Source organism: Lissotriton vulgaris, chromosome 3_1 (genome assembly GCF_964263255.1).
Source record: "Lissotriton vulgaris chromosome 3_1, aLisVul1.2, whole genome shotgun sequence".
NCBI lineage: Eukaryota > Metazoa > Chordata > Amphibia > Caudata > Salamandridae > Lissotriton > Lissotriton vulgaris.
Genome location: NC_141689.1, coordinates 1,242,277,790 through 1,242,304,165, shown reverse-complemented (window position 1 = coordinate 1,242,304,165; position 26,376 = coordinate 1,242,277,790). Strand labels below are relative to the sequence as shown.

The 26,376-nt window shown below is 47.4% G+C and overlaps 1 protein-coding gene across 1 annotated transcript in view; it reads left to right on the top strand.

Annotated features, from left to right (window-relative positions):
- The window catches only part of LOC147727726 (alpha-2-macroglobulin-like), a 1,118,600-nt gene that overhangs the window by 585,610 nt on the left and 506,614 nt on the right, over nt 1-26,376 (top strand). Inside the window, exon 18 of the mRNA XM_086961723.1 lies at nt 5,992-6,051. Within this exon, the coding sequence (XP_086817849.1) occupies nt 5,992-6,051 (60 nt within the window). The remainder of the gene's footprint in view (nt 1-5,991; nt 6,052-26,376) is intronic.

Genomic DNA, 26,376 nt, shown 5'->3' with positions numbered 1-26,376 from the left:
TTAATAAACACATCCATATATATATATATTGTGCTGATTCTCAGCCTAACATTATAAGTCTAAACTACATTAGTAGACCCTCTAAATATGTGGGTGCTGACTACTCGGGATTATGGTGCACCCCTACAATTTTCAAGAATAATATGGCGCTCTCTCAATAGTTTGCTAGTGGATAAGGGAAGACACCACAAACATTCCTGAGACCACAATGTGATAATGTGAACAGTCTAAGGGTGCCTTTCAGGATTTCCTCTAAGACTTAGAACAATTCAACCAATTCATTTTTAAATATCCTATTCAGTGCTCCAAATAGCAATCATTTTTCACATACAAAAATGCTGCAAGGTAGCAGAAACTCCTGCATGGAGTGAAGCCCCCTTGCTGCTCTAATTTGTCTGAAAAATAAAGGCAATGATTTGTGCACCACCAATTTCAAAATTCTCCAGATGTCACTGTGACATACAACTAGTAAATATGAAGTGATTTGGGCTTAGTTGGCATAACGGCCTAGAACTGGGACAACCAGTGCCTAATTACAGAGTGATCTGATATCAAGTGCCATAGGCACTGACCTACAGCTCATAGGCACAGTAATCAGCTTGCATTTCCACTGTAAGACAGCACCTATGATTTTACCTTGCCAATTATGTTAGAGCCATTTTGTGCAGCACCTCACCAGAAACAGGTGCCCCTAGTTGATATCCTTTTTGTGTAGTATTGGATGGTGGGTAAAAAATAACTTCTCTTTCCCCAAAGAAAAGTCTTGGATTAGACCATGGGTACTCACAAACTTTCTGTCGGGGGCCAAAATTACAGTGAGGTTTGTGGCCAAGGGCCGCACCGGTAGGAGTGGAGTCAGTGGGGGGTGGGGGCGGGGTTAGAGTAAAAAAATCAAACCTGTTTCGAAACATTACACAGTGCGATAATGCTGTATTTCAAAAGCAGATGTAACTACAAAGAGCATATTTTGATAATACTTTTTTATTAGCAGACAATAGCAATATTAAGAGGTATTGCATAGCTTCCTATACATTTTAATCCCAATTCCATCAGTCTCCCTCTCCCCCAGTCCATCTCGCTCTCTGACAGTCAATCTGTCTCTGTCAGTCTCTCTCTCTGTCAGTCAGTCAGTCTCTCTCTCTGTCAGTCTCTCCCTCTTTCTCTGTCAGCCAGTCAGTCTCTCTCTCTGTCAGTCTCTCCCTCTTTCTCTGTCAGCCAGTCAGTCTCTCTCTCTGTCAGTCAGTCTCTCCCTCTCTCTCTGTCAGTCTCTCCCACTCTCTCTGTCAGTCTCTCCCTCTCTCTCTGTCAGCCAGTCAGTCTCTCTCTCTGTCAGTCTCTCTCTCTGTCAGTCTCTCCCTCTCTCTCTGTCAGCCAGTCAGTCTCTCTCTCTGTCAGTCAGTCTCTCCCTCTCTCTCTGTCAGTCTCTCCCTCTCTCTGTCAGTCTCTCCCTCTCTCTCTGTCAGCCAGTCAGTCTCTCTCTCTGTCAGTCTCTCTCTCATGTAAACAAAAAATCTTTGCTTAGCATAGTTTGCAACCCTACTGGTATTTTGCTGTTTGTCATTGTATCCCGATATATCATATACAACCAGTGACATTATACCTGCGACAAGTCCGGACTTTTGGCTTTGTCAATGGTTGTTAGTTGCATAAGATAAATAAGCAACAACTATGGCTTTGTTGTATATATATTATAAAATTGAAAATGCTTCAGTTCTGAAACGATGAGACTTTGAAGGAACTAAAACAAGTCTATTTGAATTACATCAAAGTCTTTGAGCAATGAAGCTGGTATTGAGATGAGATATTGTTGGTTCACCCTGAGGGCGAAAATGGAGACCAATGGTTGTTAGTAGCATAAGATAAATAATCAACAACTATGGCTTTGTTGTATATCATATCTAACATTGAAAATGCTTCAGTTCTGAAATTATGAAACTGTAAAAGAACTAAAACGGGCCTATTTGGAATTGCATCTAAGGCTTTGTGCTGCTGTTGAGTTGATATTTATCTAAGGGCGAAAATGGAGACCCCAGTAGTTGTTAGTTGCATAAGATAAATAAGCAAACACTTTGGCTTTGTTGTATATAATAATGAGAATGCTTCAGGTCTGAAATGATGAGACTGAAAGAATGAAAACAGTGGATTTGAAATGAAGGCTTTTTGAGCAGTAGTGCTGCTGCCGAGTTGATACATATTTTTTTCACCCTGAAGGCAAAAATGGAGGTCCAATAGTCTCAGCAGCCCTGCCTGCTAACTCGGGGAGAACAAACTTGCATAAAAAAAAGTACATTTCAGCCGATGATTAACTCACAATATGTCACAGAATACGGGAACAGCGCCATCTACTGCCATAGGCACTTAAATTAATATGCTTATGCAAAACCACTCGTAATAATTGAAAAGAAAAACATACATAAATAACTCTTCTGCCCAAGATTTTAAGCGCCCTGGAAACCCCCAAACGATATCTTTAACTTTTGAGCGGTGCATAAACAAGATCTAGCAAAAGAAAACCACAAAGTATGGGGGCCCAGCAATAACAATTCTAGTATTGGCACACACTTACTCTTTTCAAAGGCGAGGAGATGCGGCATTTGGTGTCAGGTTGCAGTGAATCTCGGCTCGGTTTCAGCTGGGCACACACTGCTTCCATTGGCGTGAGTCCGAAGTAGGTCCTGCTGCATGCCTATGACGTCACGAGGGCAGGTGAGGGGGTGCTGCAGGTGAGCATGGAGACACTAATTCTCTGCGCATGCCCTATTATCTTTCTCGGCAAATGCGGCCCCCAAGGAGACACCACAACAGCAGTTATGGCGCTGAGTCCGTGACTGCTGTGGGGGCCGCAAGGAAAGGTCTGGCGGGCCCCCGCGGGCCGTACTTTGAGTACCACAGGATTAGACAATATTTTTTTTTTGCTGTGTTGGGTGATTGTTTCATACTGTGCCTCTGGCTCTCACACTACCTCCCTGAGAATGCTTGGACCCTACTACTCTGAGAGTCAAGGGCTGAAAAGGTGTTCCTGGTCTCCTCTTTTCAGAGCGCTAGCACTAGACAATTGACCACAGTGGTAAAAAGTCCAACCTTCTTGCTTGTGGACCAGTCGCCCCTGCTTGCCCAGGACTGCTGAAAGGCTTTTGACATCTACTTACTGGGCTTCAAAAAAAATGACCATATCACTTGAAAGCAACCCTTAATGCAGTAGCCCTCCTGGTATTCGACACCCGTAGATCAGATTATGGGCCATATGTATCAAGCAAAATTGCATTCGCAAACGCCGAAATTCGCAGAATTTCGTCGTTTGTAAATGTAATTTTGCCAAATAGTATGTAGTAAGGCAAAATAAGGAATCGCAAAATTTGTGATTTCTTATTTTGCGATTGCATTTAAGGAATCCCAAATTTTGTGATTCCTTAAATGCAATGTAAGAAGCTCCAAAAAAGTGCAATTTGGCCTTAAGGAATCGCAAATTACCACCAACTTCAAGTTGGTGGTAATTTGCGATTTCTTTGAAAAAAGCACTTTTTTGCATTTTTCAAAGTGCAATGTGAAGCACATACATGCCCTTAGGGCATGTATGCGCACCACATGTTCACCCATGCTGATTTCAGGGGTACATCAGGCTGTCCTTTTGACACCCCTGCACCCTAGAAAGTATAATTAATTTGTGATTCTCAAATTGCGACTCGCAAATTGAGAATAACTTCCCATTCATTCCTACGGGCCTCCTGGCCATTAGAAATGAATGGGAAAGTATTCCTTAATTGCGATTTGCAATTTGCGAATCGCAATTAAGGAATATTAAGAAATCGCTAAAAAATTGCGATTTTTTACATACATCCCTATTTGCAATCCTCAAATAGCGATTTCTAAAAAATCGCTATTTGAAAATCGCAAATTAGGATGTTGATACATATGGCCCATAATCATTCCAAGACTGTGCTCTCTCAATTGACATGCAATAGAATTGAGAAGCCTATTCAACTAGCTTGTATCGTCCACAAGGTTATGCAGCTGTCTAGCCAATACAGGTGTTATCTCTGGGTAGATCAGGTGCCCTCTAGAGCAGATACTCCCCACCCTCTAGAAACTCCAGCCTTCAAGAAGGCAAGAAAACCCAACTACGTTTTGTCAACTAGCGGACCCAGAATCTGGAATTCCATACCACCATTCTACAAGAACGATCACATCCTTTAACATTGTCAAAATAGAACTCAAAGTCTTACTCTTCCAATGGTTTTTCCAAATAAAAATATCTCCATGTTGATCGCCTCACCACTGAAGGTAGATAAAGATCTAGGACCAGATTTATGAAGAAGTCATGCAATTCAACACAGCAACACAACTTGCTGAGCTGCGTTGCGTGGCAGTGAGAGAGCAAAAATACAACGTATCTACTAAAATATAGTGACTTTCTGCTCCCTCCATATGCAGGTACACTGTGTGCTGACTAGCATCAATAGAGGCACCCTTTCACCATGCTGCAAGGGTGCTTGCTTTATGAGTTGTATTGTTTTTTGTGCGAAAAGGGACGCCTTCCTGCCCAAAACAATCCTTTGAGGCATTTTCCTCTTTCTACGTCTGCTGCCGAATTAAGCATGCATAGAAAAAGGGAGTAACGAGGCGGAATAAAGATATTTCCCCTCGTTACCTTGTTACATCTCACTTGTGAAGACGCACCATTTTGAGGCAATCCCAGGTTCACTACTCATAATAAATCTGTTATTGAGTGAAAATCCATGGGTGGATTCATGGGAACATCCATGTCCCACCCATGGAATGCCCTCTATATGCAGGGTAACTCAAAGCATTGATGTGCACTGCCTTGTGCTACTCTGGCTTTACTACACCACCGAGAGGCACGCAAGGTAGCTTTGCATGGCTTAGTAAATCCCATTTAGGGGCGCAAGTGCAACACAAGCCCTTAGTGAATCTGGCCTTCACAGACTTATCTATTGCAGAGACTCTGTGTATGTTAAATATTCTTTTCTGTTTCAGTCATGCTGTCTTTTCTGGCTGTCTCCCAGAATATCCGTGTGCTTAGACACAAGACAGATGGATCCTGAGTCTTTGAAAGAGAGTCCTCCTTCAAAATGTTTTTAGGAGAACTTGTACTTTTTTCAGCGTCTGTTTTGACATTTAATTTTCTTTCCTGTATATTCCTTGACCTACTTTAAAGCACTCTGTTGCCCCGGTGGGTCAGGTTTGCCCTGTACAAAAATCACAAATAAATAAGTAAATGATGTTACAGAGGGGATGGAGACTAAGAAGAGGTGAAAGAGGCAGAGGGAAAAAAAGATGAAGGAGAGTAAAGAAATCAAAGAAGACAGACAAAAAGAATTGGAAGTTTGAAGAGGCTAACTAGAGGGGAGAAATTAGACAACTGAATTAAATATGAAAGATGGGTCCTTTAATAGCCCACGTTTGATTGCTTTCAGCGCCCTTTCACAGCTCATGATTTTGAGCACTGATATCCTACCTTGGCACACCCCCTATGACCCCCCACACACCCAAACTCTCCCGCTCTAGGCTCTTTTGTCATTACTGAACCATCTCACATTGCCTCTCTATTTAGTGTACAGTAGAAGAATGGCATTACTTCGAAGGGGAGCTGAAACGGGGCTTGTCCTGCCTCGGGCCATCATTGAGTGTGAGGGCATCCATTGCTAAGTTGAAGGGATAAACCAACATGTTGAAAGGAGATCTGGGCTGCACACACAGAATTGCAAGTGCTTCTAGCTAGAAGAGAAATATATCCATCAGGGTCCGTCTTTCTCACACAGCAGGGGGGCTATGTGGCATATGCAAGGGGTACTTATCATACCTACTCACAGTCACATTCTATGCAGAGTTCAAGGAAACTCCTCACAATAGAAGGTTTAACATTCTTTTAATCAGACACACCTAGAATACAGACACTGTGAGAAAAACAGCAATGCTTTACTAGAAAAGTTTCTCATGAGTACATGTATCTTTCTTCTTGTCCAACTACAGGGGCTGGCGGCATATCTGCATCCTCGAGGAGTGAAGCCTTATTCCCACAGCGTCCATTCGGTAAGCAAAGTGAGAGATACACGAGTATATAAAAGTAAAAGTTGACACAACTTGCATGCACGAGATATATCTCAACCCACTGTCACCCTTAGTGGAACAATGCTAAACTGTGACCACCTCCTGACATCAGACCGTGTAAAAGAACAGTGTAAGGATGTGGCCATGAGAGGTGAGAGGGGCACGGGGCAGGAACAGTAGGGAGGGAGACTTTAAAAGACAGTCACTAAAGCTTTCCAGGATCTTCACGCCAGTAATGAAAACTTACAATTAGAAATGGGGTTCTGTGGGGTTAAAATTCCTCCCTGCCTGCAAACGGGCAATGGAACGAATGAAAGCGGGAACTTACATTCAGAGTTATCAGTGGCACGATGCAGAAGAAGAACAACATAGTTGTGAAAGTAATCACATGTCACATAGCATCACAACAATAAAGGTTTGCATGGAAGCCAAAGTGAAGAAGTACCAGGAGAAAAACTTGTACATGCGAAGGATTGTCCACATCTGCAGGAGTTCACAGCACTGTGCAAATGGCATTGGCAACTTTTAAACAGGACCCAGTACTAAAGGTTACAGCTCACATGCAAAGGTTGAAGAAAGCCACAACAGGTCGGGTGCCCAGTGGAGGTGTTTCTAGATCACACCTAAGTGTTGATCAAAGCCACTAAGGTCACAACACCCAATGGAAGTGTTTTCATTCTTTACGCAAAATGTTAATTTGGGCCAGGTTGTTTAAATTCTTCTTTTGCTGAAGGATAACACTTAGAATAATTATTAATATCATACTGATAGCAGCACTTGAGATTAGCTAAGAATCCTAATGAAGAGCAATAAGACTTTGGGCCTGATTTAGAGTTTGGCGGGCAGAGGTAAGTATGTCTGTATGGCAGGCGACTTACCCCGGCCTTACAAATGGTCCTGCACCTGCCAAATTTAGAGCTGTCAACCTGCCTTGTGAGCAAAACTGAACATTGGGAGGAACTTGTGTCACTGTGGTTCCTGTCAATGTTGAATAAGCTCGCCGGATGGCTCTGCAAACATTTACAAAGTTTTACATTAATCGAAAACAAACCCCAAAAGTTGGATTTCTTAAATCTTGATTTATTCCACTTTTATTGATACATAAAGCAGGTGACATATAACATAGTCCGGTATGAAGCATGGACTAGTACGTCATATAAACGTACATCAACATTGTTCAATCAGATTTGGTGTCCTCAACCCCTGTCCTCCTCCTCACATTCCCCACCATTAATTCTCTAATCATTTCAGACCAATCTTCCATATCATCAGGTAACTTATCATCTGTCATTTAATTTATTCAGTGATGGCCCATTACAGCACATTCCTTTCGCAGTAGACCTCCACTGGGCAGTGCAGTTTAAGCCATCGTGTGTCTATCTGTGTCATTTTGCAAGGACCAGTCCTAATATTGCAAATATTTATCTAATTCTCATCATCTTAGGTAGGGGTATAACATTGATTAAAAAAACTATTGGTAGGGAGGCCAGTGACTTAACATAATTCAGTATCAACATCTCAACAGTATCCCTATATCTGTACACAATCCCATGTCATGTGTAAAAATGTGGCTCTGTCACTCCACATGTAGGACAATTCGATAATCTGGTCAGGTAGATGATAGCCAACTTCAGACAAGTCAGACATGTTTGGTGTAAGAAATTAAAGTGCGTGAGCTGGAGCAGAGCATTACAGGAGACAGGTTTGCTTCTATTCCGCATTCCCTAATGTGGTTGCCAGGCTTTCATCCCAGGTTTGTCTAACTGGTAATGTTAGTTTTCGTGCGTCAGCTTTTAGTGCTTTGTAAAGTCTGGAGACTGATGTGCAACGTGACCTGACTCCAGAATTTCTGTCAGAGTCTCAGAGGTGGAGTGTATTATAGAAAACCCCAAACAGACCTCTCTCTTTATTTTTGTCAGTCATGCATGCTGCAAAAATTGTCCTGTTCACACCCCAAAACAAAGTTGTGCCTCTTCTAATGTCAGGCCCTATCTTGCCTCTTCAATGTCAGGAAACTATCTCCTGAAAGATGATTGCCAAATAGTATACACCCCCTCCCTCCACAATGCCATAGACATTACCCGGGCTATCTGTCTAAAATGCTGTTACCACCAGATCGCCAGCAATCTGGAAAATGGAGAATGAGTAATTACTCCAGTATTGGAACTTTCATAGATTCACATGCTTGAATCATTCCTCGTCGTCGAGATGGGAGTCCCCGGTATATATAAAAATAGCTTTGCAAAGCCAATACAAACCAGAAACTAAGCCTAGGTCCATTCCAGTTTGTAACATAGCCACCTCTTTTTGTAAAAGAGACCAAATAAAAATCAACAACCAATTGGATTAGTCTCACCCTCTAGAACCCTCCTGAGAGAACCTCAGACCTTCGGATTTTCTACTGCACGTTTTGCAAGGGAGTCTCCATTCAGCTCTCCTCAGTTTTTTCTTTATTGAATTACTCTTGAGAGTTTTCAACAGTTTTTCTGCAACAACTACCACAGATTTGAGTTCTTTTGCTGTTCAACTTCATTGACAAAGAGAAATAAGGCCTTTTTTGAGCTTGTGCCACCTGCTCTAAAAAGGGGCTTTATGTGGATGACCCTCACAAGGACTACATCTATTGCCTGTATCCAGATCACAAGGCCAAAGAGTGCAAGGTATGTCGTACCTTTTCCTCCAAAACCTTAAGAAACCGTAAGGGACGTCTCCTGACCTGGCTCCAGAAGCTACAGTCCAGGAGAGAGCCAGTCTCCAGTGACAATAGTGAGGAGGCCTCATCTGCTTTGTCTTCAAGGATATCACTAAAAAGGGGGAGATCTGAACCTTCTTCTTCAGAAGACCATTCTGGGAACGCCTCTAAAAAGACCTCTCAGGGTTTGACAGGCTTAGTCAAAGTAAATCTCCTCACCGAGGTGTAAAGGAGAGGATACGACTTACAACAGGAGAGACGGCAGTGAAGAAATAGAGCTCTTTACCTCCACCTTCACCTCCAGAGGGAAGGAAAGCCTTCAAAAAACCCTCCTCTGTTCCTACTGAAGGAAAACAGGCTAAAAACGTCCCACCATCAACTAAGCTGTTGACAAAACCATCAACGAAGAAGCTGTCATCGTCGATGCAAAGTGACAATGTAGAGTCTCCTCAGCCCGCTCCGTCTCCGACAACGGGATCGTCGCAGGGAGTTCCTTGCTTTCAACGACCACGGTTCACCACCCATCATCGGGGCGGTGATGACAGATGCTGGGTCAGCAGTGACGACAAAGATTTCGACGATGGCAACATTGATGACGAAGGCTGTGGTTACAACGGCGGCCACAGCGACAACAACAATAATGACGGCAACGGCGTCCACGGTAATGACGACGGTATCAGTGACGGCACCGTAGATGGCAATATCTTTTTTTTAAGATCTCTTTATTGGCATTGTTCAAATACAAATCGTCGCGTCACCTTCAACGTGAAGGTACGGCCATATTACAACAACATAACATCATATATATGTGCAGTCGTATATGAGTCATGTGGCTAGACAATACCGTTCTTATGGTTACATCTTTGGTGGACAGCAATACATTCGAATACATCTATGAACATCACTTTGCTACAGTGCTTATATTATCCTGAGTTTGCGAGGTAAGGAATTGGCGCAGAGGCTCCCATATGTCTTTCGGTTTAGAAGAGGTAGGATTCTCCGCATATAACTCCACGTTTTTTTTACAGTTAACCAAATCTTTAATACAATATTCTACACGTGGTGTCAGTGTGCTCTCCCAAGTTAGTGCCACTCGCCGCTTTGCCATCAGCAGTGCTATGCCGACAAATCTTCCACTAGCCCCCTTTGACTGTGGTACGTAACCCAATAGGTCCACTTGCGGCAGGCACTGAAGTTGCACCCCAGTCATGATATTGATGTGTTGGACTACCGAAGACCAGTATTTGTAGACCAAAGCACAATCCCACGCTAAGTGCCAGAAATCAGCCTCCCTCTGCCCACATCGTTTACATTGACTTGTGTCACGTAAGCCCAGTCTGTGTAATTTCAGTGGAGTATGGTAGATTTGATGAATGTATTTGAAATGAATAATTCTTAGATTGTCGTTGGGGGAGAGTGAGTCTGTGAGTTTGCATATGTGTTCCCATTGTGGCAGTGTAAGCTGGGTGAGAAGTCTATCGTTCCATCGGGCTAGGCTTTTGTCACCTGCGTACGTCTTCTCCTCCTGCACAGTTTTATACAATTTTGTTACTAGTTTACGACGTGAGAGTGCGACTAATAGCATTTGCAGAGCTTGCGAGACAGGAGGTTCAGCAGGGAACATGTGATAATGTACTTTCACCGCTATCTTTAACCTGTAAAGCGCAAATCTAGTGGGATTGGTTATGTATTGTAGCTCTTCTGGTGTAATAAACTCCCCTTCTGGGTAGATGTCACGCATTACCTCAATGCTCGCCTCTCTCAGAGATCTCATAGGACCCTCTTCTTGCGTTACTGAGAGCGCCGCATGGTGAGCCAGCAGTAGTGCAGGTGCATATAGTGGATTTTTGGCCATAAATTTCCAAATTGCCTGCCACGCAGAAACAGTAGTGCCAATTGAGTTAATTTCCTGTGGTGGTGTGCCCCTTTTCGAGTGTGTGATAATACCAGCAAGTGGGACAGGATTCGCGTCTCCATCCTCCATCGCCACTTGTGGTGTAAAAGTGTGTGGCCTAAACCAATAGTACTCGTATTGTGTCTGGGCACAGAGGTAATAAATATAAAAATCTGGTGAGCTATACCCTCCCCTGGCACAGTCTAGGGTCATTGTAGTCCAGCTAATTCTTGCTTGTTTACCACCCCAGATTAGTTCAATAGCAGCGAGCAAATAGTGACGAAGAACTGCGCGGTGAGTTTTATTGGGATATTACTAAAAAGATATAAAAAAATGAGGCAGGATTATTATTTTGATAAGGGTAATACGGTCTGCCAGAAATAGAGGCAGTGTCATCCATCTCTCAACCTTCTGCTCTAAATAGATGCAGGCCTTTCCGTAATTATCTCGCATAACTATGTACCCACACCCCCAGATATTTAACCGGATCAGTAGACCATATCAGAGGGTACTCCATTTCTGGAGGCGTGGTCACCTCTGTTAGCGGAATTATCACTGATTACCCACAGTTAATAGACAGCCCTGAGAAAAGACTGAATCAAATGTATTCCCGGAGGAGTTGAGCTAAATATTGCTGAGGCTCCCGTACGAACAACACCATGTCATCGACATACATCGATATACCGACAGGGCGATGTAGAAAGTTTAGAGCAGTTTCTCTATATCGTTGTTGGATTACACAAGCTAGGGGCTCCAGCATCAGAGCAAATAGCAGCGGCGATAGTGGGCACCCCTGCCGCATGCCTACCTCTATGTTAAACGGTTCAAAAGTATGGCCACCTATGCGCACTCTCGTCGATTGAGCAGTGTAAAGGAGTCTTATCCAGTTCACAAAAACTACTGATAACCCCATAACCTGCAATATTGTAAACGTATAACCCCACTCAATTGAATCGAATGCTTTTGCGGCATCCAATAGAACCATTGCTGCATGCAATGTGGGATCTAGCACTTGAAGCATAGAGAATATGATACGCAAATTATGAGAGGTAGAGCGCTCCGGAATGAAGCCAGACTAATCTGGTAACACAAGACTTATCATCAAGGGCTGAAGCCGTGTGGCAAGTATTTTGGCTAGTATTTTCGTAGCTAAATTTATTAAGGAAAGGGGGCGATAGGAATCGCACTCAGTAGGTGATTTATCCTTTTTAAGAAGAGCAATGAGCATCGCCTGACGAAGCGAATGGGGCAGACTTCCAGACTTGTGTGCTTCGCCGCATACCTCAAAGAGGTAGGGAGTCAGCAGATCTGCATATTCCTTATTAAATTCGGCCGGGAGGCCATCTGGGCCTGGAGCTTTTTTATTTGGTAAAGAGCGGATAGTTGCCTGCATATGATGCTTCTATCGGCTGGCTGAGGTATTCGTGGGGACTATCTAATAGGCAGGCACATGCTATGTCCGATAGATATTCTGCTAACTCCACTGCCCCTCTTGTGCCCCTTGAAGTGTACATATCCGCATAACATATCCGGAATTGCTCAGCAATAGCCTGTAGCGTGTAGTGATCCTCTTCATGTGCATCTACTATTTTTGCAGTGTTGTTGTTCTGTGCGGAATCTAAGATTTTTGGCAAGGTTACGTCCTGGCTTCCCCGCTCGTCGAAAGCTTGTGCAATGTGTCGCCTAGCGGTATATCCCATTTCTGTCATGGCTGATTCATTATATTGCAGCATGAGTTCATGGATTCACGCAAGAGTGTTAATATTGGGAGTCGCTGCACATTCCCGCTCTAGTCGTGATAATTCCTGCTCTGTCTTTGCAAGCTGTCCCCTAAGGTCTTTTAATATGCCAGCTGTAGTACTTATACACACCCCTCTGATAGTAACCTTAAAGGCTTCCCACATTATGGCAACACTGTCCACTGTGCCCATATTTGTGTTGAAGTACTGCACAATTTTGTTCCTGATAGTGTCTGCATACACAGGGTCTAGCAATGCCTCCGACCTAAATCGCCATGTAAACGGGCGGTGAGTGTTAGTGGGAATGGATATAGCAAGTCAGACTGGGTTTTGATCTGATAGGGTGCGGGGTAGGAAGTCTATCTTTGTGACATAGGCATTTGCCCCTCCATTCAGCAGCCAGTAATCTAATCTGGACCAGCTGGCGTACGATGGTGTAACATGCGTACCCTCCCATGTCTCGTGGTGTCGCAGTCGCCATGCATCCACCAACCCAAACTCAAGCATCGCATTGTTTATGCTTTTTGCCACTCTGGGGGTATGCCCTCGCTGCTGCCCTGATTTGTCTTTTTCTGGGTCTAAATGCGTATTGAGATCCCCACCCCACAGCACCTCTGCTTCGGCCATCCTCGCAGTACATTACATTTTTTCTTAAAACAGTCACTATCATCTGCAATGGGACCATACATATTCACAATAGTCAACAGCATTAACCCCAAAGTGCCATGCACCATGGCACAGCCTCCCTCATTATCTGCATAGGTGTTAATCGGAGTGTACTGCAATCCACGTCCAAATAAAATGAGCACCCCCCTCGCATAGGCCGAGTAAGACGAGGCAAGTTTGTACCCCGCCCGTTTGGCCGCAATCTTAACATTCGATTGCTTCGTGAGATGCGTTTCCTGCAAAAGCGCTATTTGAATGTTATGTCTGTCTAGATCGGCGAAGACCAGTCTAATTTTCTTAGGATATTTGAGCCCCCTTACATTCCAAGTTAAGCAGGTAAATTTGTCATTCGCTATCGCCATTTTGAGTGACGGCAACCATGGACTACCACTATCCAACCATCAAGATGCATGTCATAGCCTAACCATTCGCTGATGTGAACAAGCACATGAAATAAAAAAACATTTGCCCAACTGGCTGTACCCCCACCCCCACCCACTTCAGCGAACCCAACATGCTAAAGCCATCCCGTAACAAATCATATTTCTCAATTAAAGAAAACGTAGCTCCAGAACAGTGCGGGGGATACCCAAGGGGGAAATGCAGTGGTGCTACTCACTCACCGGGTGATAAGGGAGGTGACCGACCACCTCTTCAATTTATCCCCCCACACCACCATTGATTTGCAGCATCAAGGAGGCAAGGCGGCAATGCGTAACAGATCATATAAGCAAAAGGGGTGTCTTTGTTATAACAAAAATAAGAAATGCAATCCAACGCATGATGGACCCAAAAGTCCAGGCCAGGTGGGTAAGCTCCACAATGATTCTGTCATATACCTTCAACCAGCATCCCATCTCTCCTGGCTAGGGTGGCCCACAGGCAATAACACATAATGTTTATAACAGAAAATCTTAGCTGTCTTCATCGGAGTCATCTCAGACCGGCGTCTTTTTGCGTCTAAGTGATTTTGCAAAGTCCATGGCTTGTTTTGGGCTGGTGAATATCTTGGCTTTGTCATCTGTCCCAATACGAAGACGTGCGGGGTATAACATGGCATATGGGATTTTCTCTGCAATCAGTGTCTTTTTTACTGTTTAATACTGTGAAATCTGGAAAAAAGGTCAGAGTGTTTCCCTGATAGGTTACAGTGCTCTTCTGTCGGCTAAAATTAAGTAGTCTCGCAATAATCGGTCGAGGGAGCTCCAGGCGGTGGTCAATTCGATAATGATCGGTGGGCCCTTTCCACAATTAAGAGTTGCAATAGGTTGTCAGCGCCACAGATGTCTTGGAGCATATTCTCTAAATATGTCTCCAGGCGGCCCACATCGGTTGACTCAGGTAGGCCCGTGATGCGTAGGTTATTGCGCCTCAAGCGGGCTTCAAGGTCCTCGTTCTTGGCCGGAATCACTGCTAGAACCTTGTCCATGTTCGATACCTTAGATGACATCTGCTGTACATTGTCCTCCGTGGTTGATATGCATTGCTCCGCTTTGCCGATTCTGATAGCTTGATTATCCAATTTGGCAGCCATGTGCTCCATGCGAGTATTGAGGGCTTTGATTTTCCCATCATTAGATTGAAGACTATTTTGTATGGCTAACAATGCCTTTTCCATGGTGGATGCAGGCTCTGTAGGCGCCTATAATTCTGAGTCAGATGTAGCTCCCAGGCCTGACCTGCTAGGCTTTTTCTATTCGAATGTGAGTCGGGATTGCGATTTATCTGGTTACCCCATGGTGGATATGGTGGCATTAATGCTTGTACTCAGTGCTACGCACCAAGAGTGAGTCCTGCTTTGATCATCCCCACGCCAGAGCGGTCTGTTACTGCCCCTTACTTTGCTGATCTTATGGCAATGCCCGGACCAAGAACAAGGGGCTAGTTCTGTTGCCCAGCAATGAATTTCCCCAGTTGGTGAACTGTAGCTAGGTGGGAATCGGGCTGGGGATGACTCTTGGTGGGTCGTTTATTCCTCGCACGCCAAACTGGCGGCAGGTCCAGCACCCCCGGGGCCGGCAGTCAACTCAACTAGCTCTCTCCCAGCAGGAGCCAATCCAGGGTCTAATGCTCCTCAGTCCCATCTCGTAGTCACGGCAGGGTAACCCAGCAATCCACAGAGAATGAGGGTGATATTGCGCTCGCTTGTTTGCGCGGATTGTCTCCGGATGGCCCCAGGCAGCACAGGGCAGCCAGTGGGCCATTTGTCTGTTGGTTATGTAAGTACCCAGAGAAGGGGGGGAGCCCGCAACAGTCCCCAGCGGGTCCCGCTATGGAGCTAGCTGTTAAGGGCAGCTCACTCCAGTAGGCCAGCACACCCCCTCTGAGGTGTGCCCCAGCCCCTCTGCTTGCTTGCTCACGTCGCGGGAGTGTGGCAGAGTCTCGGCCCCACCCGCAGCTGCTCCTGTGCCTCTCTGGAACCAGGGGCCACCGGCGATGTCACTCACTGTGCCGCTGAAGGCAAATCACCGCAAATCACCGCATCAATCTTCCTTCCTCTGTCCGAATTGACCGCCTCCGCCAGCGGTCTCGATGTTGCACGCCCGCAGAGGCAGGTACCTTCTCCCTTGTATTTTGTCGTTCCAGCTGCTGTAATTAGTCCGCAAGGCGTACCTTCACGAGGCTCTCAGACTCACTGGCGAGAGTTCTCCTTCTTCGCTGCCATTTTGCACTGTCGCTAGTCATCAGATTTACTGCACGGTGCTGGCAAACACCCCACAAGAGCGCCTCTGAGAGCTCGCCACGCGATTCCCTCGACTCTGGGGGGCAGCTCCGTCACAGTATGTAGTTCGATGGCAACGTGGGAGTCAGGATGTTGTAGGATGTTTGGCGTTGGTCGGCAGAGCTGCTCTACAGCTCAGCCATCTTGCTGCGCTCCAAGCCCCGCCCCATCTAGATGGCAATATCTACATCATCGACGATACCGTTGACGAGAGAAAACATTTCTAGGGAAATTATCAGGAACCTTCATATAACCCCTGAACTCACTTCCCCTAGCAAAAGTGAAACCTCTGCTACCTACTAACCTCCTAGAGGAAGAAGATTCAGATGAAAAAAGTCCTTTTGGTTACTCACATAGCCCTTCAGAAATGCACGTTAAGTGCCAAGATCTGGATTCTGAAGACAGCTATGGAGAAGAACAGGACTATGATCCTCCCCAGGACTACCATAGAGGTTATCAGGAGGAGATGGTCTGTATGCCATCCTCCTTGATTTCAGACTTACAGTTTATGCTCTCTGACTAGAAACAGAGATTTCCAACATCCTCTTCGGCTCAGGAACAAGTCTCAGTTCCCGCTGGTCCACCTGCTGGGCCTTCCACCCCTCGTCTACCATCACCAATGCTGCAATTGATAGAGGACCCACCACCAGCTGCTCCCCTTATCCAGGATGATACCTCAGATGATGATCAAGGAGATACAGATCTCCCGGACCTACATAGGGAATGGGATGATTATATTATTCCTACTCCAGCTTCCCCTTCACCGGTTCCAGTAGATTCTCATCCTGGGGAAATAGACGGTTTCCACAATCTGCTAGAAAGGGCAGCCAAAAGGTTTGATCTGCCTATGCCTTCTATGCAGCCCGAGTGTTTCCTATGTGACTTTAAGGAACCTTTTAAAAAATCTGTAAGAATAATTCCCATTGTCAATCATGTAGGGGAAGAGGGGCTGAAAGTCATGAAGACCCCAGCCACGGTGGTCCGGTGTTTCTTTGATTGGAGAAGAAATATAAGCCCCAGAGGATAGCCCAGCTTGCCCTGCGAGTCAGCCAAAATCAGTTATATCACAGGCAGGGAGAAAGTAAAAAAATCCAGCAGCTCCTCTAAAAACGACTCAGGACAAAGAAGGCAGACGCTTGGACAATGCTGGCAAGAGGTTTTAATTGATGTCAAGCCTGCTTGTCAAAGCGGCTAACACTTCAGCCATTTTGGGCTGCTACGATAGCCACATGTGGTGCAATCTATCTCCCTACCTTAACCAACTGCCTGAAGACAGCAAGGCAGAAGTGAAAAAGATCCTCCATGAGGAAGAGAGGGCCTCCTCTGAGGTGATTGATTATGCAATGGATATTGCGACAACTGTGTTCTGTTCCCTGGCTGGAGCAGCAGTCCTTCATTGCCGGGGATGGCTTCGAGCAACCTCGTTTAGACCTGAGGTTCAGAACAAAATTTTAGACCTTCCATTCGATGGAGAGGCGTTCTTTGGTAAACACATAGCTGATGCGCTCCAAGACATTAAGAAAGACACAGACACCGGGAGGTGGTTAGGGACGCTTCAGTACCGCAAGGTCCTTTTTCGGGGAGCAAGGGGTAGAGGTCTTACTTCATTCAGAGGGGTTACCAGCAATATGGGTACTCCTCATATACACCTGCCTCACAGTCTTACCATCCACAGTACAACCAGCGGTAGGTTTAGTCCACAACATATTCAAAATTGGCACTCAGGGGAAGAGCAGGAAGTCAGGGGAAGGATTCCTCTAGGCGTCAATATTGGCTTGCAGGCTCTGACTACTGTTCCTCCCCCTCATCAAACACCTGTGGGGGCAGGATCTCCCTCTACTTCTAAAACTGGGAACGGATAACATTGGATCGTTGGGTGCACAATATAATCCAATTTGAGCACACGTTGTAATTTGTTCATCCTCCTCCAACCAACTCCCCTCACTCCAGCTTAACAAAAGATCTTCATCTCCTGCAACTAGAAATCCAACAAATGCTGCAAAAAGGGGTAATAGAACCGTTCCCTTTCTCCAAAGAGGATAGGGTTTCTACTCCCGGTTCTTTCTAGTTTGAAAGACTGTTGAAAGGTGGTGCCCTATTCTAGATCTGAGGGAGCTCAATACCTATCTCATCATTCTTTGCAGGATATACTTCGCTTTTAAATGCAGGAGATTTTATGGCCACTTTGGACCTAGAGGATGCATATTTTTACATTCCCATCCATCCATCGCACAGGAAGTTCCTTCACTTTACAGTAGCCATGAGCCACTTTGAATTCAGGGTCCTCCCCTTCCGCCTTAGATCGGAACCAAGAATCTTTGCAAAGATGCTAGCTCCGGTAGCAGCTTTCCTAAGAAAACAGCAGCACCTGGTTGTTAAAGGCTCCTACCAAGGCTGCAACCGAGGATTTAATGGCAGCTTGTACAACGCACTTCAAGAGTCCGGCTCTTACCCTCAACAGAGAAAAGTCAAATTTGTGTCCGTCCAGAAACGCCAAATTCCTGGGAGCCATATTGGACACGCCCCTAAACAAGGCATTTCCGTCACTGGAAAGACAGGCCAAACTGATGTCTATGGTCCATCTACTTCTAAAAAGAAGGTCACTTTCAGTTTGCCTCTACACATCCCTTCTGGGATCCATTTCGTCCTGCATTCCTCTAATTCCTCGCTGCAGGCTACATACGAGTCCTCTTCAGGAGCAACTGGACTTACAGTGGTGTCAAATGGATGGATCTTTCGCGGACATGCTCATGATAACTGTGCCAATGAAAAAAGCCGCTTCATGGCGAATTCACAAGGAGAGCATATCCCAGGGTCTCTCCTTTATGGTCACCCTAGCTCTTCAGATAATTACAATGGATGCATCTCTGGAGGGCTGGGGAGCGGTCTTGCAGGACCTCCGGATAAGTGGATGATGGCTTCATCATCATTGTCTTTTGCACATCAATTTGATGGAACTCAGAGCAGGTCGCCTCCCGAGAATAAATATTTTGTCGGTTCTAATAAGAACAGACAATGCTACCGCTATGGCAAAAGTCAAAGTCAAAGATTTGCTTTATTCGGTTAAAAAGTTTAAAACCATCAAAGCACACCACAATGTTACATTTCACAATTGATCCTATTAACATACACCGGTGACACATCTAAATACATTCTAGTAATAAAAGTGTTACCGCTATGCATTATATCAACAAGCAAGGCAGAACAAGATCCCGTCTGCTGTCTGCCGAAGCTCAAGCTATCTTGGAATGGGCGATCCTACATAGGGTCTCACTGAAGGCAGAGCATCTCCCAGGGAATCTCAATGAGACAGCAGCCACACTAAGCAGGCTAAAGTCAGTCAGCCACGAGTGGGAGCTGGACCAGAAGACACTGTAGGGCATTTTCCGTCTATGGGGCAGACCGTCCATAGATCTCTTTGCTACACCAGAGAACAAGAAATGCCATTCTTTGCAAGCTGGGATGGTGCAGTGAGCTAAAAAACGGTGTTGGATCTAGCCCTGATCTCTTGACTGGGTGAGAGCTTTCTGCTTAATTCAGAGACTCTGTCCCTCACCACCCCTTGTTGTAAATATTTTTGTCCACCCTAAGCGTGGAAGGGTATTCTCAGATGTGAGACCCTTGCTCATTGCACCATCAGGATTCAAGCAAACCGGGCCGAAGACGGCTGTAATGCCAGAAACCGGTCCCCGGGAGCTTGTTTCCTTCCCAGTGTAAGAATTGGCTTTTGTAGTTTGGTTTGCCCTGTTCCCATCATGCACTGGGACAGGAACAGACTAATTTGCATACAGCCAGGTTCTGAAACTGGGATGGTGCAGTGAGCTAAAAAACGGTGTTGGATCTAGCCCTGATCTCTTGACTGGGTGAGAGCTTTCTGCTTAATTCAGAGACTCTGTCCCTCACCACCCCTTGTTGTAAATATTCTTTGCAAGCTGGCATCACCATCTGGGATCCTCGTGGAATGCGTTTTCGATGGCATGGTCAGGAAGACTTCTCAGGAATTTAAAAACGTAACCCTGCTAAATTATCCTAATAGCACCGTCCTGGCCTCGCCAGTACTGGTACACAGAGCTTTTTCTCCTATCCTTGAAGCAACCAGGTCCCTTGAATCCTATTCCATCATTACTGACAATGTCCAGTGCCAAGTACTGCATCCAGATCCCCGATCCCTGCAATTCTCATGGTTCCTGAGCACAGAGATTTTCTCGACTTAAAGCTCTCCACAGAATGTAGAGCCATCCTTTCTCAGGCTCGTGCTCAAAGTACAAACAAAACCTACCGGATGAAGTGGAATAGGTTTTGTCACTGGTGCCTAGAATCAGGACTTCACCCTTTCTCTTCTTCGGTGCATGAAATCCTTCCTTACATCCTTTCCTTGGCAAATGCTGGCCTGGGTCACTCATCTATTAAAGTTAATCTCGCGGCCATCTCTCACTTCAGAAGGACATCTTCAAGCCCTTCACTCTGGTCAGCAAGGATAATTAAGCAATTTATGAAAGGGCTTTTTCAAGCCTTCCCTCCGGTGAAGCCTCCTCCACCACTGTGGCACCTTAATGTGGTCTTGACTCAGCTCATGAAACATCCCTTCTAGCCTAAACATAAAACGGACTTAAAATTCTTGTCATGGAAGGTGGCCCTTCTTCTTGCTTTGACATCAGCTAGAAGGATTAGCGAATTGCAGGCTCTTACTATCCAGAACCCTTTTCTTCAGTTTAAGAATGAGACGGTAGTACTCCGTACCAACCCTAAGTTCATCCCGAAGGTGCCTATGGATTTTCACTTAAATGAACCTGTGGTCCTTAAAACTTTTTTCCCTCAACCTATGACTCCAGCTTAGAGATCACTTCATTCACTTGACATTCAGCGCTGCCTGAAGTTATATCTCCAAAGTACTAAAGACTTCAGGAGGTCAACTCAGCTCTTTGTGGCTTACAGTGCTCCTCGTAAAGGATTTCCCCTTTCCAAACAGGAGATGTCACGTTGGATTTCCAGCTCTATCCAATATTGCCATCAATTAGCTGGGAAGCCCCTCAAGGGGGAGGTCCATGCTCACTCCACGAAGGCAATCTCTTTCTCTACAGCCCTCTTTGCTGGGGTACCTATCTGAGACATCTGCAGGGCAGCGACCTAGAAATGTATCCATACCTTCAACAGACATTACTGCTTGGATTCTTTGAAACACAGCGACACTGCAGTGAGCCAAGCAGTCCTGAGGAACCTTTTTCAGTAAGCGGTGAGCTTTCCCTCTCATCCCTCCTTCCTTTTCCTTTATAAGTTTCTTGCACATTCTTTGATAAAGTGTATTGCCTCTGATTATTTGTGTATGCATATATGGATATTTTATTTGCATATGAACTTTGAAGATATCTTTGTTTCCCTACTACTTCTTTGAATTTTTGGTGCATTGCTAATAATTGTCCAAGATATTACAAACAAAAAATGTGCTCATGACTGCTAGCTACTCTGATTCAAGCATGTGAAACTATGACAGTTCCAATACTGGAGTAAGAAAACAAGTTACCTACCTGTAACTTTAGTTCTCCAGTATTGGAAACTTGTATAGCTTCACATGCAACCCACCCTCCTCCCCTGGGAAAGCTCAACCTTCTGCATCTTTATGGTTATCCTGTGGCACTACGGTTACAACATTTTGAAGGTCTGAGGTTCTCTTAGGTGGGTTCTAGAGGGTGAGGCTAATCTGATTGGTTGTTGATTTTTATTTGGTCTCTATTACAAAAAGAGGTGGATATGTTACAAAACTGGAATGGGCCTAGGCCTGGCTTCTGGTTTGTAATGGCTTTGCATTGCTATTTTTATATATACACTGGGGATTATTATCTTGACGACGGCGAATGATTCAAGCATGTGAATCTATGAAAGTTTCCAATACTGGAGAATTAAAGTTACAGGTAAGTAACTTGTTTTCTTATCACCCTGCACTCTACAGCCTCTCACACAGCTGCAGTATGTCTGACTACACATGGGCAGCATCTGGGTACTCATCTGCCCATCATCAGTAACACTGGAAGGGCATCCTTGCCATGGCAGCCTGTCAGGAGTCTCCTCTCCCATTTATCCTTATCATCGCACCACTGTGCTGCATATTGCAGCTATGCCACAAAATAATATAATTCCAGGTCTGGGAGTCCCAACCCCCCCAGGTTTTATCTAATTTCACAGTTTTCAGACACACTCTTCTGCGCTTGCCAGCCCATATCAATAATATCAGAAAGGAGCTAACTTCTCTAAAGGTGGACAGTGAAATGTTGTACTCAAGTATTGTGTCGGTGCTTAAGGTGTAGGAGAGTAGGGTCTGCTTCCTATGGTCACCCCCACTTTTTGCTGTGATTCTCTGTTTTTTCGACTTTAGTGTGGCTGTGGGCCTGTCAATCAGACCCACAGCCCATCTGTTCTCTCTCTAAATTGATACCATGTACTTTAGGTACATACCAGATTGGTTACTGGGTCACCCTTGTGAGCCCCTGTATAGTGTACCATAGGTACTCAGGGCATAGGTGCACCTTAGGCCTACCAGGGGCTGCAGCATGTATTGTGCCACCCCTGGTTTGCCTTCCAAACTGACTCCACAGGTCTGTTCACACAGCCTGGGTAAGGTGGTGTAATCACCCCTTACTCAGATATAGTATACCTATATCTATATATACATATATACATATAGACACATATAAACCTAGGGGGCGTGGCTAAGGCACCGATGTAGGTGGAAGCGGGACTCCGGAGCTCCTCCGCGCCCGCCTCGCACCACCACATATCCTCGGACCCCGAGCCCACAAAAGTATCCAGGAGGGTATCAGGAGTGCGTAGGGGGAAACTGGAGGTCTGGGGGCCCATGTAACTGCCCTCACAGAACTTTTGGCAGAGAGCGAGGCACCCGGAGAAACGAGCGCCCAAAATGGCGGCCGCCGTCCCGGCCTGAAACGCCTGGCGGTGGAGCTCTGGAAGCGACGAGGAGCCCTGGGACGCTGTGGCAGCTGGCCGTTTGTCAGCGGAGACCCCCTTGCACCCATTGGAGGTGAGGAGCACTGGCTGACGCCACAGTGTAAACGGGACCGGAGGGCAAGGGACGGCTGGTTTGCCTGACCCCAAGATGGCGCCGCCCGAGTGTCAGTGACTGCCTTGGCTGCCGATTCCGAAGTCCCTGGGGCCTCGTGGGGTACTGAGTCCACCCTCCTGATGGCGGGATAGTCGCGGAGCCCACATCACCAGCAAGCCAGTGGCGCTCGGACAGCGACGGTGAGGAGAGTAGAAGAAGAAGGCACCGGCTGCCTACTCCTGAGAGGCACCTGGTCTGAAGGCGGGAAGAGGCGGCTGCCTGGCCAGAGACGCCCGTGTACCGAGAACCGCATCAGGACTGGTACTTGCAGGCGCGAAGTCAGCCTGGGACACCCAGACGGGAGAGACCTCGCCAAGCGACCGAACGCAGAGCACTGGTGCCCCACAGACCTGGTGGAGCGGGACCTGATCCTTGGGCTGCTTATAGACCTGGACCACGCCTGACGCGGGCCCAGAGGCGCGCGAGAGCTGAGTGCCTGTGACGGAGCTGGTGTGGAGAGCGGGAGCACCGGCGGCCACCGCAGGGGCACACGAAGCTAGTTGCCCGTCAGCATGGTGCGGGGAGGCAGAAAGAAGGGCTTTGAAGCCCTGAAGCTGGATGACCCGGGCCACCTCGTGGAAGAAGATACACCGGGGCCTGGAGCGGGGAGCTCGGCCTACCATCGGGATCCTTCCCTGGGGGACATCATGCAGGCGATCGTGGCGTCGCGGGAAGCTCTTGAAAAGTGCATGGATACCATCGGATCGGACCTGATCTTGCTGAAGGACGACCATAAGAAGCTGAAGGAGCGGGTGGCGACCTCGGAGGTAACCCTGAAAAGTCTGCCTGGGGACGTAGCTGCTCCAAAGACATCATCGGCGGAGATGGCGCAGAAGGTACGAGTGCTGGAGCTCAGAGCTGAGGACAGCGAAGGGCGCTCTCGGCGCAATAACCTCCGCCTCGTGGGGGTCCCCGAAAAAGTGGAGGGGCAGGATGCGGTCTCCTACCTGGAGGGCTGGCTGCGGACTGAGGTAGCCCCAGAAGGACTTTCCCCGTTCTTTGCCATTGAGCGGGCACACAGAGTCCCTGCACGCCCCCCCAAGCCGGGGGGGGCGCCGCGTCCGATAGTACTGCGTCTCCTGCACTTCAGAGACAGGGACCACATCCTGCGGAGGGTGAGAGGCCTCCCGGACCTGAGAGTCGACAATAGCAGGGTCATGGTCTTCCCGGACTTCACTAGAGACGTGCAAAAACAAAGGGCCTCCTTCCTGGCGGTCTAGCGGAAACTGAGGTCGCTGCAGCTGCCCTATGCTATGCTGTTCCCGGCGCGGCTGAGGGTAATTGCTGGGGAGCACACCCACTTTTACCTAACACCACAGGAGGCGTGGAGCTGGATGGATGCCAGAGGGGAGTCGTGCGCAGATCCCCCGCCGGAGACCTCACCCAGGAGACGTTCCACGGAAACTACGCCGACACGACAATCTGGCTCCCCGTCGGGATGGCAGCAGGAACGAGCCAAGGCGGTGCTGGCAGTGGCGGCCATCAGCCAGGGAGACACCAGCCCCTCCAGTAGCGCATCGGAGCAGTCGAAGGTCAGTGCTCCCAGGCCTGGCTCCAGCAGTGGGCACGAGCTCTCAGAGACGGACCTGCCGGTGGTGACTCCCCAAACAGCAGATGGAATTCTTGGCTGAACTAGCTCGCAGGACACTGGCCGCATATGTAAGGTACTGGGGTATGGATGGGGGCCGTTTCCGGACGCTATGCAGTGAGGTGCGGATACCCCCTGGGACTTATCACTGAGATCTTGGGGGAGGGAAGAGTCGGGAGGCCTCTCCTGAGTTTTTTTGGGGGGGTGGGGCGGGGGCGGAGGGCTTCGGGCCTGTCTGGGGTCGGCGTCACGGCCACTCTAGCCCTATTCTACTGTGATACGTTTTTGCTACTTGAGTTTGGATGGGGTTTCCATGTTGGTTGTCTGTCCTGGGGTGTGGGAGTTGGGGTAGTTTGATTGCACAGGTTAGGGGGGGGACGGGGTGGGACCTGGGCGTGCTGGGGGGGTCACTGAGGGGGTAGATAGAATACGGTGGACTCTGCAATGGGATCCGACTTAGGCTACAAATGTCTCACATGGAATGTAAGGGGGATGCATTCGATGCATAGGCGACACAAGATCCACTCCTATTTAGTCAGGCGGGGCATTCACATCGCCTTCCTCCAGGAAACGCATCTGCTAGCTAAGGAAGGGAAGGCGCTGCAACGTCGTTGGAGGCGGCAAGTCTACCACACTGGCTACTCTGCTTATGCTAGGGGGTGGCCATTTGGATACGGGCGGGGGTACCTTTCCAGTGCACACAACAGGTAATTGACCCGGAGGGGAGATACATAATGGTACGAGGCAAACTAGATGGGAGTGACATTAATTTGGGTTGTTTGTACGCCCCGAATGTGGACCAGCCTGCATTTCTCTCCCTGCTGTCCAACAAACTAGCCCCGTTCTTAGTGGAACCCTTGCTCCTGGGCGGCGACTTTAATATTGTGACTGACACTGCCCTAGACAGATCGCACCCCCCCTACCGAATGCACCAGCTGGCAAACTGGCACTTGCGCGCTCCGCCTGGCAACGCCAGTGGGGACTAGTCGACTCGTGGAGGGCTAACCACCCGTCGGACAGGGACTTCTCATTCTTCTCCGCTCTCCATGAATTGCACATCCGCATAGATGCCTTCCTGTGTTCCCAGGACGTGCACGCAGAGGTGTGCCACAGTGAGTATCTCACGCGCTCGATCTCTGACCATAACCCGCTTCTCGTGCGGATGCGCTGGTCGCAATACCGCCCGAGGATCCCAGCCTGGAAACTCCGCCCGAGGCGTTAGACGTTAGCCTCGGGCATCGAAGCGTACTTCCAGGTGAACGCGGGCATGGCGGGCTCAGCCACGACGGAATGGGACGCCTTCAAACCTGTGATGCGGGGTCAATGCATTGCAACGTCATCGGGGGTGCGGAGAACGTTACTGGAGGACATTGCGAGGGAGGACGAGAAATTACGGGGGCTGGAGAGGGCAAAGCCTGAACGACCGGACACACACGAGGCCCTGCTAGAGGCGCGAGGGGCGGTGGCAGCGACGGTGGAGCGCCTCCGGTGCTTTGACTACAAGGCCTACCTTACACGAGCGCACTCGGAACGCGACAAGTCAGGAGCTCTTCTGGCCTGGCTGGCCAATCCAACTCGCCGGAGCTCGGTCATCCTTGAGCTCAGGGACCACGCGGGGCGGCGCGATTTGATCAACAGGGGATCAATGAGTTATTCTATGATTACTACAGGGAGCTTTACCGCAGCAGGGTCCTCCCATTGCTGGAGGAATTCCAGGCCTTTATGGAGGATCTTGAGCTGCCGGAGCTGGGAGAGGAGGACGCGAAGCGGCTCGGGGACAAGATCGAGGAGAGAGAGGTGCGAGTCGCCATCAAGAGCATGGCGAGGAACAAGACGCCGGGCACCGATGGATTCCCAACGGAATTTTATCTCACCTATGTTGATCTCCTTGC